Consider the following 18,246-nt stretch of genomic DNA (forward strand, 5'->3'; position numbering starts at 1 on the left):
ACTAAAAAATATTAAAAAAACTAGCCGGGCGAGGTGGCGGGCGCCTATAGTCCCAGCTACTCAGGAGGCTGAGGCAGGAGAATGGCGTGAACCCGGGAGGCGGAGCTTGCAGTGAGCTGAGATCTGGCCACTGCACTCCAGCCTGGGCGACAGAGCGAGACTCCGTCTCCAAAAAAAAAAAAAAAAAAAAAAAATTATCTGACAGTTCCAACATTTTTGAATCTAGTTCTACTGATTGCTTTTTCCCTTGACAGTTTGTTGGCGTTTTTATCTTGTTTCTTGTAATTTTTGGTTGATAGACGGACATCTTACATAAAAACTGATGTAAATAGCATTTATATAAGAATGAACATGTCTCTTTTCTAGGTCTTAAGTGTGGGGATTTGAATCAATCTAGTCATCTACAGAGCTAGGTTTGGGCTTTGTTGTTACTATGATTTCTCAAGGTGCACTAAGAACTTCAAGTCTGTCTCAAGTTACTTGGTGTTTATGGCTAAGGCCAGTTTGCCAGGTGTCTCTCACTGTCTGCTCTGCCCATCAGCTGAGGTCCTCTCTTTAAACTTGCTCCTGTGACTTACAAGAGGCTCCTCCCCGACGCTAGCCTTTCCTCCACAGCAGTGTTGTTACTGGATCACGAGAGGCCTGGTGGAGAAGGAAAGGATGCAGGAATGCTCTGCTTTGTTCAACCTCAGTCTTAGGCAGTTGAAGTGTACCCGGGTCTAGGGTTGGGGCCTTCTCAGTGATCCTGCCCTTACCCTCGTGGTAGGGGATTCTCTAATGGTCTGGATCCAGAACGTATTCCCACTTCTACCAGGGACAGAGGGCTTTTATTGCTAACCTGTTCTCAGTGGCTTAAGAGTTTTGTTCAGTAGGGGCAAGAATAGAGAAGGATCCTGGAGGTGTAGTGTGTATTTCTCCCAAGGGCTGCTCCTCCATTCCTCAGGCCTAAACTACAATGAAAGCTTTCTCTTGTCTCTGCCCTGCCGTTAGTATTTCTTGTCCAGAAGGGCTTGCAAGTGTGTGTCTTGGACTGCCAGGGTCCCTTGTGTCTGGGACTGTCAGAGTTTCCTTACTCTTTGACCTTTAAGATGCTTTGGAAGTTACATGACCTATTGTTATTCTACTACATTTATTTAAAACCACACCTGAACTATAATTTTACTGAGATGAAGATACCGTGTATGAGAATGTACCTCAACTGCCCCAGTATAAGAACTCCAATATGTACTAATTGACACTTTTCTCCTTATTTCTTGAGTTTTGTTAAAATAATCTGGAACTCCTTCCATTTTTCAATATTTGACTTATTTTGATTATTTATTCTTAACATTTAAACTTCATAATAATATTGTCACATCCCTACCCATTTCTTGATCATAATTTACCAATATGTTCCCTTAGTTCTTCATTCTTATTTTTCTGGTTGGCTTTAATAAAGTCTATCTTCAAGTAATTTCATCTCATCAACAGTACACAGATGAAACACTGAGTGTTTGCCCTCACATATCAACAGAAATGTTTCAGCCTCAGAATCCTGCACTCTGTTGTTAAGTATTTACTTAGCTTCATAAAGGAGACATCTGGCAATCTGACTGGCTTCACAGGTAGCCCATTTTTTCTTATACAGACACTTCTAAGATTTATTCTTTATCCTCGGAATTCAGAAATCTTATCAGTGTAAAGCTAAGATCTGAGTCCTATTTTATTTCTTTTATATGTGACAAGAGTCTCACTCTGTCGCCCAGGCTGGAGTGTAATAGCATGATCTCGGCTCACTGCAACCTCCGCTTTCCAGGTTCAAGCGATTTTCCTGCCTCAGCCTCCCGAGTAGCTGGAATTACAGGCACACGCCACCACGCCCAGCTAATTTTTGTATTTTTAATAGAGACAGGGTTTCACCATATTGGCCAGGCTGGTCTCGAACTCCTGGCCTTAAGTGATCTGCCCGCCTTAGCCTCCCAAAATGCCCGGATTATAGGTGTGAGCCACCACGCCTGGCCCTGAGTCCTATTTTAAAACTTCAATCTTGCGTTGTGTGGTATTTGGTAAACCTTTTCTGGTTTTAGGATAAGTTCCTTCTGGTCAGAAATTTCCCTTTATTGTTTCTTATATTACTGTTAACTTTGTTTGCTCTTTAAGTTGTACATTTATGTGTTTTTCACTTCCACACGCAAAAATGTATGCTGTTTTTCCCTCATTTATTTCTCAAGTAGTATGAACCTCACAGGACCACCAAATGTGTTTTTAAACCACTTTTAAGAGATGATGTGATGGCCCTGTAGCCTGAGTAGCAACAGAGTACTGTACCCCTGGGGCAGGAAGAGGGCACTGTACCGCTGGGGTAGGAAGAGGGCGCTGTACCTCTGGGGTAGGAAGAGGGCACTGTACCGCTGGAGTAGGAAGAGGGCACTGTACCGCTGGGGCAGGAAGAGGGCGCTGTACCTCTGGGGTAGGAAGAGGGCGCTGTACCGCTGGGGCAGGAAGAGGGCACTGTACCGCTGGGGCAGGAAGCGGGCACTGTACTGCTGGGGCAGGAAGAGGGCACTGTACCGCTGGGGCAGGAAGAGGGCACTGTACCGCTGGGGCAGGAAGAGGGCACTGTACCGCTGGGGCAGGAAGAGGGCACTGTACCGCTGGAGTAGGAAGAGGGCACTGTACCGCTGGGGTAGGAAGAGGGCACTGATTTTCCTAGAAAGACACAGGTAGGCAAACAACCCCCAAACTACAACATACTTGAAGCAGTGCCACCACACTGCCCTTCCATTAGTATTGACCAAAGATTAGGCAAAGCAGCAACAGAGATCAGGAATTGGGGAAGCAGGGGTTGGTTGGTAAGGTTGTCTTCACTATTTTGCTAGAAACCTAAATTACACCATCAAAAGTAAATACAGAAACCTTGAATGGCTGAAGTTTCATATGCTAAGGATGGACTCTGTCCCTTGTTTAATGAATGAATACTGGGGTAAAAAATACAAATTCCAATCTCTATATCACACAATCCTGGAAAACTTATGATTCTCATGCTCTAAGAGCAGTTAGAAAACTCTGATAATAAGTAAATCTGCACTGGACATAAACTATAAAGAATAACACGACACACATTAAATGGCTGGTCTAGGGGCAGAAGGCCACACATGGGAAAAGCAGGCTTTATTTCTGATTATAAAACACATAGCAGAAATTCGTCCTTAAAGGCTCAAGCCACTTGCCCATGCATTTTAAGACAGCCTTAACTGCAGTGCCCTCAAATGTGAAACCCAGGAAAACACCACCTGAAGGCCTAAGTATCTGTAAAAAGGAATGAAAGGAATCACAAGATAGAAAGACTTTCTCAATGACCAGGAGAGCTACCCACTGACCAGGAACACCTATTTTCAATTATCATGAGCAAGAAATAAGCTTCTCTGTTTCTGAGCCATCATACATTTTTGATTATAGCATTTATTATAGTAGCATTTTCCTAACTACTACTACAAAAAAAAAAAAAAAAAATGACTAGTCTAAATACTGCCAATAAATAGTGTCACCAAACCACAGTTTTCAACTGCATCCCTATATGTGGTATTCATATAAAACTTGGCTATGGTTCATATAGTAGAAGGAGAATCAGCAACTACAATTCAAAGGTACTCTATGACAGCTTATCCACCAAGAATTTAACTCTTAACTTAAAAAAAATCTGAAAGCAAAACAATATGGTTCATTTTGTAAGACATAAGAAAAGCTTACGTTGGTCGCCGTGTCTCAAGTAAAGTCAGCAATATCTGGATTGCACTGACTATGGCTGATTCATTTTTCTCCTTGTGGAAAATATTTGATAGAAGCTGCTCTATAATTTCTTGCCTAGGGAAACAAATCAATAATCACTAACTGCAGTATCACTTATCACCAACAACTTCAGAAAAAAAGACGACGGCACAAGACAAGCGTCACTGAAGAGTTCAATCACACTTGGGCATATTTGTTTTACTATTTTATTTCTATATACTTATTAAAGTAGGCAATTGATCCTATTTATAATTTACACACATGCACGCGCACACAAACACACTCACTCACCCTCCTATCTCTTTCCCTCAGCAAAATAACCTGGGCCATGCTTGTCTTTGCCAATTTTGTTGAGAGCCAACAGAATTTCAAGACAAAGTCACCTCCTACTCAAACCAAGACTCTGATGATGATGATGATGATGATGATGATGATGATGACTGGGGCTGGGGGTGGCAAGAAGACATAGAAACTTTCACCCTCACTAAAGAAGGGAAAACATTCAGAAAGGCTATTAGAACCCATGAATGTTCATGAACGTTTTCCCACAAAGGCATAAATGTGTAATTAGCAAAGATCTGAAACAGAAAAAAGAAAACATCAGTTGCTGCATTTTACTCTACAAATAAAATTTGAAAAAGCAAAATAAAATGGCAGCAACGAAATAAATGTGACTAAATTAAATGTCCAAAAAGCATTATCTGCAGGCTCTTTCCATTACACTTCTCTCATATACATCATAAGATCACAATTAACATAAACCAGTTCATTGAATTTATATTCTCAAGGAAAACCTTAGTCTCTTAGCCTCTCAGTAATTTTCAAAATTCACGTGAATTAAGAAATGGAGGCCAGGTGCAGTGGCGCACGCCTGTAATCCCAGCACTTTGGGAGGCCGAGGCAGGCGGATCACAAGGTCAGGAGTTCAAGACCACCCTGACCAACATGGTGAAACCCTTTTTCTACTAAAAATACAAAAATCAGCCGGGCGCGGTGGTGCACGCCTGTCATCCCAGCTACTCAGGAGGCTGAGGCAGGAGAATCGCTTGAACCCAGGAGGCAGAGTTTGCGGTGAGCTGAGATCACACCACTGCACTCTAGCCTGGGTGACAAAGCGAGACTCCATTGCAAAAAAAGAAAAAGAAATGGAGTCTCGAATCTCCCTTACAGTGTGACAGGCAGCTGGGTTGTCCCTGGTTGCTCACCTGACACATAATCCCAAGGTATAGTTGTGTTCAGTGTACTGTACACCAGTTCCTTGACCGCCTCTTGCCAACATAGGGCAGCAAGTAGGAGAGAATCTCTATTTTGGGGAAACAAAACTAGTATCTAACTTAACTTGAGAGGGTCCCCTTGCAGGAGGAGGTTTTTCAAGTACTCCCAAACCAGCATTAAATTGCTTGTGAGACCTCTCACCAAAACAGTACTATAAAAGTCACATCACACACAGCAGCCTATACACTAACTGTTCAGTATGGAACCGAGCTCTGGAAAACAAACTTTAACTATAAATATGTTTTTCTTCAATAGCAGCCTCACCACAGGTGGAGGGGTACTGACAGCATGCGATTGTGGAAGTCCACACTCTCTTCATTCAGTCATAGCACTCTTACACATCAGCGGGCACTGTCACTTTTGTCAATACAGATGCCTGAAGGGAATAGCTAACAGAGGCCCTAGCCATTTCACTGTTGTATCAAATTGGAAGTCTATTGTATTCATGAAAGAATTCTACTAATGGACAAGAAAAACATAATAACCAGCAAAAACTTGACAGTCAAAATATAATACCACAATAGCTGCGCCACACTCTGAGTTCTACCTGAACACACAAATATCACCAAACCCAGAAGAAATAGTAAACCGAAGGACTGAAGCTTATCAAACAAAATAAAAGGAATGCCTTCACATTCTTTCAATAAAAAGGTATTTAATTACATGTGAGAAAATATATTCACTTTCACGTTTTAAAAAAAAGCAGTTTCTGGATAGACATCACTAAAACTTATGATATGAGCTGTTTCCTGCATGAAGCCATCCAGGTTCTTTATCCATGCCTTTGGGACAATGGCTCATTTTTTTTTTTTTTAAATGTGAATGGCACAGGAAAAATTCACTTATAAAAAACCAATTGGCTCAAATGAATGGGATCAAACCCAACTTGTTCTAAGGTCATTAGTATCAAGAATTCAGACAGAGTCTATTCTAACAAAACTGTTTTTTAAAAATTTTTGAACTTCAAAAATTTCCAGAGTCACTAAATAAAATGCATTCAATTTAGGCCCAGATTGCTTCCCAAGCCAAACATTGTTTATTTAACACTTCAGTCCGCTTTCTGAGATTTCTTGGTACCACTACCACTCTTTAGTATCTTCTTTAATCTTACCTCATTTCAAATTTTTCCAGATGTGCTAATCTGCGCTTAACATTTACACATGTGACATTCCTATATACAGTGGAGTTCACACTGTGGGTTACCTGGCATCATAATACAGAGCTCAGCAAGCTATGTGTACATTATGTATTGCCAGTACAGTGATTTAATAACGTAGTATCATTATTAAATAATTATAATTTATCAAATAGATATTACATATTATCACATAAGATTAAATATACACAGATGCTATTACGATTAGAAAGTTTACTAAAATAGAAATCTTTTCTCAGTGTGTATTGTCTGAATCAACAGACACTAAAAGATGTGCAGTGTGTCAAATATTAGAAGCGGTGGGTTCTCATTCTCAAACAGACTGTGGGAAGCACTATGACAGATTTTCTTGCCACCGTTAAATGCAATGGAGGTTTTACTTGGCAACAGGGCCACTGATTCATCAGGTCCATGTATTTGAATACAGTTACTCCAACTAATTTAATGATGTAAACTCTAGGTATTTACCTATCTTCATCCCAGAAATTAGTTACCTGATCTAGGACTAAAACACAGCTTGAAATATAAAAGCTAGTGTGCACATGGGCTGTGGTGGCTAGGTTACATATTGGGTCCAAATAAAGTTGTGTGGACGGAGGGCTTGGAGCGGCACTGAAGAACTTAGCAATCACTACTAAGCAGTCTGATATTCGGGCAGAACCTGCACTGTCTACTATGGGAGTCATTCACTACATGTGGCTATCAAGCACCCAAAATTTAACTCATCTGACCAGCATGTTCTAAGTATAAAATACACACTGGATTTCCAAGACTTTGGACAAAAACATTTTAAATTACATGTGGCTTTGATTCTATTTCTACTGGGCAGCACTGCAGTGAGCCATATGACACTGCTGATATTCAACATTTCTAACCTACTGAAATGGCAATTTTACAAGGTTCAACCTAATTAATACCACAATTTGTATTTGAATGTGGGATGTCTTAAAAGTTTTAAAGGACTATATATGCCACAGTGCAAGAATTACTAAAATAGGACAGGTAAGATACCATTTTACTCGGAAGCCGGCAATCTTTTGTAGTTTTGCTACTTCAGAGAACTCAACTCCTTCGTATTCTACATGCTAGGAAAACACAATTCCACTTCGCAAAGACAGAGTTGAAGACACGTTAACTTGTCTGTAATGTATTCCTTGCCTGTCTTACATGTGTCAAGGAAATAATACAACATTTTATTTTAATAAAAGGGCATTATAGGTAGTTAAGCCAAAGATGCAAAAGTCTCAATATATAGCAGGAATAAAAAAGATTGACAAAAGCATTAAAAACAATAATAGAAGTAAACCGAAGCAAGATTGCCATTAGTACTTAACAATGCTAGCTGTATGCATACTTTCCAATTATTCTTCCATAGTGAGGAATGGCCTGATCATTAAAATAACTTTCAGCTGTCTGAATGCAGGTCAAATACATGCAAAGTCGACAGTAAACATTCTTTCTGAAAACATGTGAATCTAGAAAAAATAGCATCCCATCCCCAAGCTGTCTTCTACCTAAACATGAAATAACTGTCCCTAATCAGCTGCAAAGATACAATAAAGCCTTAAAGATCATCTGATAAAAGCCGCTGACTAAAACATGCAACATTCGTACTTACACAAGACTGTTCTTCATCAAAAGACCCTTGGAAGTTGTGATGACAGTTATTTCTAAATGACTACCACATCTTAGGATGGCTCTACAGAATTCCATTTTACAAATAATTAGAAAACTCGAAGTCTAGATATAAATGTCATTTATCTTCTTATCCTGCCAAACTTCTACTGAGATAAAAGAAGCAGAATTCCCTACCTTCTCACCCACCCAAGGTTATTTTCAAGGGACATGATTCCCACATAAGGAACACTTACCAATCACTCACAATGGTAACACATGGAACAGCATCAATATGAAAGAAGAACAAGAACAGAGTTTTACACATACTTTTCTAGAGTGGCAAGCAGGGGGTCGGGCTCTGTACTGTTCTGAATTTGTAACATCTGGTCTCTGCTCAGGCGAACAATTTCACAAAGTGATTGTGATGCATTTGAATGTCGCTAAAGGAAAAAAGTACAATTTTAACCATAAAACATGTTAGAAGTTAAATTTATCATTTAAAAATGAAAGGGAAAGTTACTTAAGAAATAACACAAATTAACACTGGCCATAAGCTTCAGTGAGCAAAAGGTCAAGGCCAAGAGAGATCACATCATGAGTAATGTATTTTGTCAGGCATTCAAATGAGCTTTATAATAGTGCACAGTACATTATTACTATGTGCAGGGAGATGTCATCAAGGTTCTGATGAGTAAAAATTTCTAAAATAGTTGGGAAAAAATACACAGATTGAGCATCCCAAATCCAAAATGCTCCAAAATTTGAAAACTGACAAAGGAAATACTCATTGGAACATTTCAGATTTCTAGGTCCAGGATGTCCAACCAGTATAATGCAAATAAAGGTATTCCAAAATCTGAAAAAAAAACTGAAATCCAAAATACCTCCGGTTCCAAGCATTTCAGATAAGGGATACTCAACGTGTATCCCCAAAACACACTCTTATCAGCATAGAAGGATGCACATACTTTTTTTGGATTAAAAAAAAAAAGTAAAAGTACGTCTGGGCACGATGGCTCACGCCTGTAATCCCAGCACTTTGGGAGGCTGAGGTAGGTGGATCACCTGAGGTCAGGAGTTCAAGACCAGCCTGACCAACATGGAGAAAGCCCGTCTCTACTAAAAATACAAAATTAGCTGGGCGTGGTGGCGCATACCTGTAATCCCAGCTACTCGGGAGGTTGAGGCAGGAGATTGAATCACTTGAACCCGGGAGGCGGAGATGGCGGTGAGCCGAGATGCCGCCATTGCACTCCAGCCTGGGCAACAAGAGCGAAACTCCGTCTCAAAAAAAAAAGTAAAAGCAAACACAGCTTTCTGTAGAATACCAATGGGTAAGAAATATTAAGCCTTCCCTCAGTGTATTGACCTTACAGAAAAGCTCTAAAATCTCAGCACCCAAACACATTTTATTCTCTGGAATAAGAAACTGAGCATAACTCAAAGACTGAGCAATGTGCTCCCAATACGGGCAGAACACTCATATTCTAGAAGAGAGGAGAGCACAGATTAGGGTATCCAAACCCACTGACTGGAATCAGGAGCCTAGCATTTCCTTGGTAAGTATCAACTGGCCAGTATAATTTTAACATGGAATTCATCACTTAATACAAAACAGAAGTATTAACAGGACTGTCCAAAAGCCAAAATTAACTTTCTTGTAAGTCATGCAGAGAAGGTGCTGATGTCCACAATGCGGTGTCCTTCTCAAAAAATTTGTTGCAGAATTGGACTTCTCCATTATCGATTTCTCCTGGGCCCTTCGGACAGGCCCTACTGAGCAATCTTCTTCTTAGCCCATTGAGCAATCAAGTTCCTCTGCTCAAGAACATGAACTTAGTAAGGAGTAAGAAACTCCTCCCTGCCAACAGGGCAGGCCACACTCCTGTCATGGCTCTCCACGGCCTGCACAGGCCACATGTCATCACAGGGAAACCCGCTCCTAGAACCACACTCCCCTGCCCACAGGAGGAGGGCTTATCACCCCAGCTAGGTTGAGAGCACCTTCTAAGCAGGGGTTCCCATATTCCCAATCCATGTCTACACTGGATGTGTCCACAAATGTCAACTCTGCTAACAGTAACAACTACTGCAAGGGAGCATACCTTGCATTCTCCCAAAGAGGGATAATGGGGAAGTGACAGCCCCTTTAATAAAGTCCAGGTATCAAAAGTTTCTGAATGGATCAGAGTGAAAGGGTTTCGATCTACTATCACACAAAATGTATCTTTGTGAGAGAGAAGCCTCCACTGCGTGCCTCTTCCTCCAATGTTCCTCTGCGGTACTCGCTCCCCCATCTAACCTGCAACCTAGAGGCAAACAAGGAGGCTCCCCCAGCTTCAGGACAAACCTTGAATTGTCCTTAAACCAACTCCTTTGTAGATATTAGGTTGAATCATAGATAACTGTCATGTCTGTAGGTAAAAATGGATGATTACTGCCAATTTTATATGGCTTGGCCTGATACTTCAGGTGGTAACCTTACAGATCTCTTCTAGAGACACATGCACCCACTGGTCCCAACAAGCATTCCCTCAGCACAGAGTTCAATCTGCAAACTCCAAATCTAGCTTCAATCCTATAGCCAAGTCAACCTACAGTACCTAGGACAAAAGCCAAACCTGTCAAACTTAACAGCCAGGGCCAGGACGTGTAACAACAAAGTTACTGTAGGGGTTCAATGGTGACCAACATCCCACTTCACTGCCTGCAAAGCTGTAACCAGACTGGATAAAACAAATGCAAATGTGGTCACATCAACTGCTACAGATGGGTATAAAAATAAAAAGGAGGCCGGGCACGGTGGCTCATGGCTGTAATCCCAGCACTTTGGGAGGCCGAGGCTGGTGGATCACAAGGTCAGGAGTTCAAGACCAGCCTGGGCAAGATGATGAAACCCCAGTCTCTACTAAAAATACAAAAATTAGCCGGGCGTGGTGGCAGGCACTTGTAATCCCAGCTACTCGGGAAGCTGAGGCAGAGAACTGCTTGAACCTGGGAGGTGGAGGTTGCAGTGAGCCGAGATTGCGCCACCGCATTCCAGCCTGGGTGACAGAGTGAGACTCCATCTCAAAGGGGGGAAAAAAAAAGTAAAAAGGAGCATGAACAAAGGAGGTTTGTAACAAAAGCCAGCTGGTTCGGCATGAAATCCCGGCTCTAGAAAGGAGATGGTGCTGTAACAAGGGCCTGCTGTTGTACATTTCTAGAAATTTTCTGGGTATTGGCAAAATGTAATACAGTTTAGAAAAGTATCAACTTTAAGAACAATAGATTGCTATTTTCCCTCTACGCTCTGATCATGTTCACATTTAATGTAAGTATGCTCTGTGCTCAATAAACAGTTCTTTTTTTTCTAATCAAGTTTACAGTCACACAAGTGAACTTACATCTTCTTCTTGCGATGGATGAACTATTTCCACAAGCCTCTGGATAATTTTCTCCTCATTTAACCACTGTAAAACACATTGTAGAAGTAATCATAGCAATGAGTGGCTCTTGTTCAAGCCCCAATGTAGATTAACATACTTGGAAATATCCATCACATTTTAAGTAGAATGTTACAGGTTTCTCTGGACTTTGAACACTACAGAAAATTAAAAGTCCCCCAAGGAAAATGCCAGTGAATATATTGTTTTAACAATGGCCAACAGTACCAAAAACTCCCCAAATTACAATACCCACACACTAAAATTCTATACATCAGTTTCTTAGCCATAAGGTCACTCCCAGACATTTAGGACTAAAAGGGTTTGTAGGTTGGTTCTTAAGAGAGGACTGGGAGATTCAGAAGGATGGAATTTATACATTTTCTTTAAGAGCATGTTCACTCCAAGCTTCAGAAAGATTGAGAAGAGCAATATTTAGCACCAAGTCTCTGGGTTAAGAAAAACACAGGATGAACAAAAGGGACTTTTAGATTACAAAACCAAACCCACTGCAGGAAACGTGGGGGCCTGAGGAAGCACAGAGGCAGAGTTTATCCGCCCTGTCATGTGCTGGCAAAGAGCTATGGTCATCTCCTTTTAATCCATGTATGAAATGCTACAGTGAATGAAAACATGAAAGGGATCCAAATTCAGAAAAAAATAAAGGAAAAATCATCTGGCTTAACATTAATGCCATAAGAAGCCGAAAACCATCATCAACAAGGCAGCTCACTACCTAGAAAATACGGCTAAAGGAGACTAGAGCGGGCAGCAGGGGCAGAAATCAAACACAATTTGCTTAAGGAACAGAGAAGAAACCCTGACACTGTCTCTGGCTGCTCAATGAAAACACCAATTAAAGGAAAATGTGAAGCTATTAGGTAGGCACCACAGAGGTAGAGGTCCAACTTTATATTTTAAGATCTGTTTTAAAATGTGCACACAAATTCTCCAAGAATCTTGTTAAAATGCATATTCTGATTCAGAAGGCCAAGGAAGAGACCTGAGACTACAGATTTCTAACAAGCTCACAAATGATGTCTGGGACCACTCTTTGAGCAATAATGTCCTGAAACAGAGGAGAGTAAACATCTGTGTGAGGGGCGGGGCATTCCTGACCACTACAGGAGAAACCAGGAAACCTTCCAGGCAGTGAACTCATCAGTCCCAGACCCCTACTGTTTCCACAGCTATTCATAGGAACCTACATTCCAAGCCCACTTCTGTAGTCATCCTCAACCATGGATCCACAAAATCAAAATAAGACATTCAGGGGTTTCTAAGTAACTTTTCCCCAACCTACACCTTTATCAACCTCCTGTCGCTCGCTCTCTCCACAAACACACTGATTCCTTTGGAAACCAGACAGGTCCTAAACTTCAACCCAGAAGCAACCAAAGGAATAAACTGGTTCCTACAAACCATCCTGAATAAATCTCTCCCTATGATAATCCCAATATAAAGGTGACACCCTCCTCCCTATCCTTAACAGTCTTTCCCAGAATCCTCAATCTCTTTTGAGAAAAGATACATCTACAAAGACACACCCAAAAGGACAGGTGTCCCAATTTAAGGTCCCTGCCAAGAGACAAGTCCCAGGACATCCACTAGATACACCCAGCTGTTTACTCACAGTGATCACAGTGCCTGGGTCACCAACAAACCCAGCCCTGACCCCATCACATAAATGCACACCTGGCACACCTCCCTACCTCAGTGGAACATGCCCTGCCCTGGGCACCACCTGAAAGACCTTCCTCCTCATACGCCCTTCCTTCTAGTCCTTGAGGTCTTAAATAATAACTAGCATTTTCAACAAAACTCATTTCCAAAGAAATGAGTAAGTTCTAAGGTTGCAGGTTAGTATTAAAGACAGATAGACTGAAGCATGGTTCGCAAAGCTTCCAAGAAAGGAAAGAAAGGGAGAGGGACCAGGCGCGGTGGCTCACACCTGTAATTCCAGCACTTTGGGAGGCCGAGGAGGGCGGATCACCTGAGGTCAGGAGTTGGAGACCAGCCTGGCCAACATGGTGAAACCCTGTCTCTACTAAAAATACAAAAATTAGCCAGGTGTGGTGGCAGACACCTGTAATCCCAGCTACTCAGGAGACTGAAACAGGAGAACTGCTTGAACCTGGGAGGCGGAGGTTGCAGTGAGCTGAGATCATGCCACTGCACTCCAGCCTGGGTGACAGAGTGAGACTCCAACTCAAAAAAGAAAGGAAGAGGAGAAGACACAAAAGATGGGAGCCTGGGAGAAACCTTATTTTCAAGTTACTCACACCCTCCCCTCCTTCCCACCCAAATTCCACCTAAGACATCTATTCAGGAGGCATACATCCTAAAAATCACCATTTGTCTACATTTTAAAATATGTCCTTCTCAAAGTAAACTCTGTTCTCCTTATCCTTTGTTCCTAGGTACCCATGAGAAGAGAATTACTTCTGAAGCCTGAATCACTGGATGTTATCAACACCTCTCCATTTTGACCTTCAGAGGTGGCCCTGAAGAGTGTGGCCTCACAACATACTCATATGGGACTTCAAGCTCCCAACCCTCTCATTTCTGCTTTTACCATCAGGCCCAGATTTAAGACAAATGCTCAACCCATAATGTCTCGCCACCCCCATAAAAAGCAAACCAGCAAAAAGGAAAAAACACTCACAACAAAACATTCCACACACCTACGGATATGCCCATCTGAAATTCTAGCTCTGCAAAATCTGGATCTCTTCCTATCTTGGAACAACCTTTCTCCCCCACCCTGTTACCTGCTCCCCAGACAACTCTCTGCTACCAAGTACCCTAATCCCATGCAATCCCTCCCAGCACACAGCAGCCTGGTGGGCTCACATGCCAGCACCCTAACCCCAGTCAACAGCAGGTCAGAATTCTACTCACATTCAGTACATCTTGCCTGGGCTGTGGAGGTTCAATACATGTCAGGAGCCTGAGCAACAAATCCATGATAGCAGAAGTTCCTATGTGCTTTATAATAAGGTCTACAAAATCATGCTTCTTCTTTAAGAAATCCACAATCTAGAGAAGAACAGATCAGAAACTGAAAGACATGTAACTTGGAAACTATAAACTTTACCTTTTAAGTCCCAATCCCCACTCCTCCCAATTTTATCACCACTTTAGGTTGAGAAATGGCAAATCCTGAATTAGCAACAAGGTATCAAATTGGAAAGCCTGGCTGATAGTTACAATACTCAAAAACCCCTTGGAAAAAAAACCCCTAAATTAGCACATGTCCATTAATACAAATACAACTTAACAGAATCTTTTATTTCTATTCACTTCCATTATTCATTCTCAAAGAATGGGGATCAAAAATTTAATATCCCTATAAACAGCAAGAGAATATACCATTTTACAGTTTATGAACATAAAGCAAGTCTGTTAAGATTCTGCACCAAAATGAATAATATTCAAAATCCTAATTGGACCCTAACAAGTATGAGAAAAAAAATTTCAAAACAAACATTTCTACTCCAGTCAAAGTAACTAACTCACCTGGCTATACAAACATCGCCTTGGATTTTGACTTCACCAATTCACTCCAATAGCTTAGCACAAGAAGGGCAGCTGGTGGAGAGGCAGAGAGCTACCCTGAAGGAACGTGAGAATAGCCACGGAAATCAGGCCCCTGTTGCTGGCCTCTTCTGCACTGGGAGACCAGGGAGATGACTCTGTCCCACGCATCCCCGTGTCCCATGCAGCCTCGTTGCCTCTGCCTCTGTTCATGTGCACGTGTCATCTATTCCCAAACCCTCTGCGAGTCCCAGGGGGAGTATGGCAGCTGCTATAACAGGATCTCACTGAAATTTCTCAAAAGCCCTGGGACGTGGGGGGGTTGAATAACTTACTCCCACCCCCACACCCCATTAGAGATGAGGAAACCAAGGCTCAGAAAGTATCTTCCAGAGCTAAAAGGTGGCTGCCTGGGATTTAAACTTGGATTTGTATGCCACAAAAGCCACAATCTTTCCATTAGGTCATATGAAGTCTAATAGCCAGAGATGACAACTAAAACTGCTTCATACAATTAAGTATAAATACAGGATTAACCAACACACGTTGCTTCTCTAGACAATGAGGTCAAGCATTATGATATAAAACTTCAAGAAATGACGTGACACATAAATAATTCACTCACAATTGGGTCCCACAATAGTTTTTAAAAGGACAGTAGAGGAGAAAGGATGAAAAAAGTCACATGTGACCAAGTATTCCATAATTCAGTGCCAGAAACACCAGACCTGAAGCCCAAAGGAACAAACCCGAGCTAGTGTGGTGGACAGTACAGCACTGACAACAGGGACCTGTGGCCCAGATGACCCCACTGGGGTGCTGACTCATGCAGCACTGAAGATGCCCCACTACCCGACTTTCTGTTCCATAAGCTAACAAATGCCTTTACTGGTTAAGCCAGTTGAGTCTCAATTTTTGTCCTTCCTTACAGTTGCATAGATCCCTACTAATACTATCACATAACAGAAAACTTTTTTTTACACTCCTAATTTGCAAAGGATAGAGAAATGCCAGGTTTGATCTTAACCCACAGCCACTGAATCCTCTTGCTATCATTCATACAGTCGTGACAGGGAAGTGTAACAAGCAAAAGGCCGAGGGGCTCTTGTCTCAGAATGTAACTGGCAAGTGCCATCATCTCTACACAGAGAGAATGTCGGGTCGGACTCTGACGTCTAATACAAAATACTCAAGGCCTCATAAAGTTTTAAGTGTATTCTCTCTCTTTATGTGTACACTGAAAATCAGGGCTTGCAAACTTGGGTCCCAACAGCACAGAAGTGAGGAGAAAAAGCACAATGAAGCATAATGTCTGGATAATGGCTGTAACAACCAGCCCTGAGAACTGCCTGGTAATATCAGGGTGATAGGTTGGCTTCCACTCTCCTAAAACAGCCAGCAGTTCTTCTATTTCTAACTAGAAGGCAGAAAAAAACAGACAATCTACATTAGAGTAATCATGATTTGGGGATTACTACCAAAGTGAAAAGAATCTTATTTCCAATCAACTTAGGAAGCTTATCCTACTCCATTAAGTGAAAGAAAGAATGGTATCTCTTTAAAATAAAACATGTATCCACTTTACCTTGGCATAGGACAGGACACACTGGGCCCAAAATAGCTCCAGTCCTTCCACAAGTGCTGAGAGCAAGAATGGGTCACCCAGAGCCATTTTCTATCATGAAGGATGGCAGGACCAACTGGTTTGACCACTTTTACCCCGTATCATCACACCCATACTTGTTGCAATTCTGGCAAATCTGCTATAGTTTATACTTGAATATCTGAGGCTCTAGTTGTTCCCTGGGTGCCTATTTCCATAAAATGACTAAAATCTCCAGATAAGCAGATCCTTTTTCACAACAATATCCACTAAAGCAGAGGTTCTCAAATGTCAGCATGCATCAGAGTTAGCTGAAGGCTTGCTAAAACCCCTCAGAATTTCTGATTCAGCAGGTGTGGAATAGGGCTCAAGAACTTACATTTCTGGCCGGGCGCGGTGGCTCAAGCCTGTAATCCCAGTACTTTGGGAGGCCGAGACGGGCGGATCACAAGGTCAGGAAATCGAGACCATCCTGGCTAACAAAGTGAAACCCCGTCTCTACTAAAAAATGCAAAAAAACTAGCTGGGCGGGTTGGCGGGCGCCTGTAGTCCCAGCTACTCGAGAGGCTGAGGTAGGAGAATGGCGGGAACCCAGGAGGCGGAGCTTGCAGTGAGCTGAGATCCGGCCACTGCACTCCAGCCTGGGCGACAGAGCAAGACTCCAAAAAAAAAAAAGAACTTACATTTCTAACAAAATTATCTACTGAGGTGCTGCTGCTTCAGGGACCACACTTAAAGAACCAAGTGAAGTTTTTGTCAAACCACACTGGATATGAACAGCAGAGCTACAAATGTATACAGCAGTCTATACACTCAGATGTCTCAAGCCTGACACTGGAGCAGTTTTGAGTAGAATCAAAACAGAATCACCATTAGTACAAACCAATCACCAATTACATTTGTGGGAAAGGTTTTGGTTTCAGCTTCATCTGTGATCATCAACGGGGGAAAAACAAAACAAAGCAATTGTTTGTTGACATATTCAATGGCTTAGTTATTACACTTGCCATCTTAGTTAAGCCCTGTCTTCACAAATGGGTACCCAATATTCTCATCTTCTACCCACTTGTCAAAAGAGGAAACCAAAGTATGCTAACAAATTACGTGAAATTTGAGATTATACCATATTAGAAATATTCGTCAATGTATAAATAGTATGTGAGTGCTTAGAATGTTTAAGGTTTAAAATACATTCTCTTAGAACTCTAAAGCAACAGTGACTGGGGGATCACCTCAAGGGGATGATCAGCCTAATACTTACCTTTCGGAAAATCATATTTACCTGTTCTGGTTTTCTGCTGATAAGAATACTTAGCACCTTGCTGAAGAAACTGGCAAGTAGTGGGTTCAAAGGGGAATCGTTTAGGAGGAAGCTATATAATTTCATTAGCAAGGATTCATCTTCTCCCAGTCTATCATTCATCTGGGAGACATCAGAAGTGAGCAACTCACAAGATATATTTGGATACCTAGAAGAACAGGATACTTACATCATCATCTTTATTAACAGTTTAATTATATAAAGATAAACACAAATCAGAAAGGCTTCCCGAGATTTTGTGAGAACAATAAAATCATTTACTGGGAATCAGGAAATCATTTCAATTCATTCTGTTCAACCAACCTCCAGACTAAAATAAATTTTCTACTATCTAAGAAATTGTTTTTAAACCAAGCTTTAATAAGAATACATTTTCCCTGAAGAAACTAGAGCACACCTAGTACTCTGGAGCCCAGGGAGGTCATGCTGCAGGGCCCGGGCCTTCTCCATGATCAGCGAGAAAAGCGGCTGGAGGTGCAAGCCATCGGGCTACAGCCTCCTCTGGCATGGGAAGCAGCACAGCTTGCGGACAACTGTGGAGCAC

At 41.7% G+C, this 18,246-nt stretch overlaps 1 protein-coding gene across 6 annotated transcripts in view; it reads right to left on the bottom strand.

Moving 5' to 3' along the window:
- PPP6R3 (protein phosphatase 6 regulatory subunit 3) overlaps positions 1–18,246 on the bottom strand; it is a 160,349-nt gene that overhangs the window by 59,805 nt on the left and 82,298 nt on the right. For all 6 annotated transcript variants that reach the window (XM_025355904.1, XM_025355903.1, XM_025355902.1 and 3 more), the window contains 5 exons: positions 17,664–17,850; positions 14,143–14,280; positions 11,203–11,268; positions 8,144–8,256; positions 3,730–3,843 (listed from right to left, as the gene is read on the bottom strand). In XM_025355904.1, the coding sequence (XP_025211689.1) occupies positions 3,730–3,843; positions 8,144–8,256; positions 11,203–11,268; positions 14,143–14,280; positions 17,664–17,804 (572 nt within the window). In that variant the 5' untranslated portion in view covers positions 17,805–17,850. The remainder of the gene's footprint in view (positions 1–3,729; positions 3,844–8,143; positions 8,257–11,202; positions 11,269–14,142; positions 14,281–17,663; positions 17,851–18,246) is intronic.

Source organism: Theropithecus gelada, chromosome 14, assembly GCF_003255815.1.
Source record: "Theropithecus gelada isolate Dixy chromosome 14, Tgel_1.0, whole genome shotgun sequence".
In the NCBI taxonomy this organism is placed as follows: domain Eukaryota; kingdom Metazoa; phylum Chordata; class Mammalia; order Primates; family Cercopithecidae; genus Theropithecus; species Theropithecus gelada.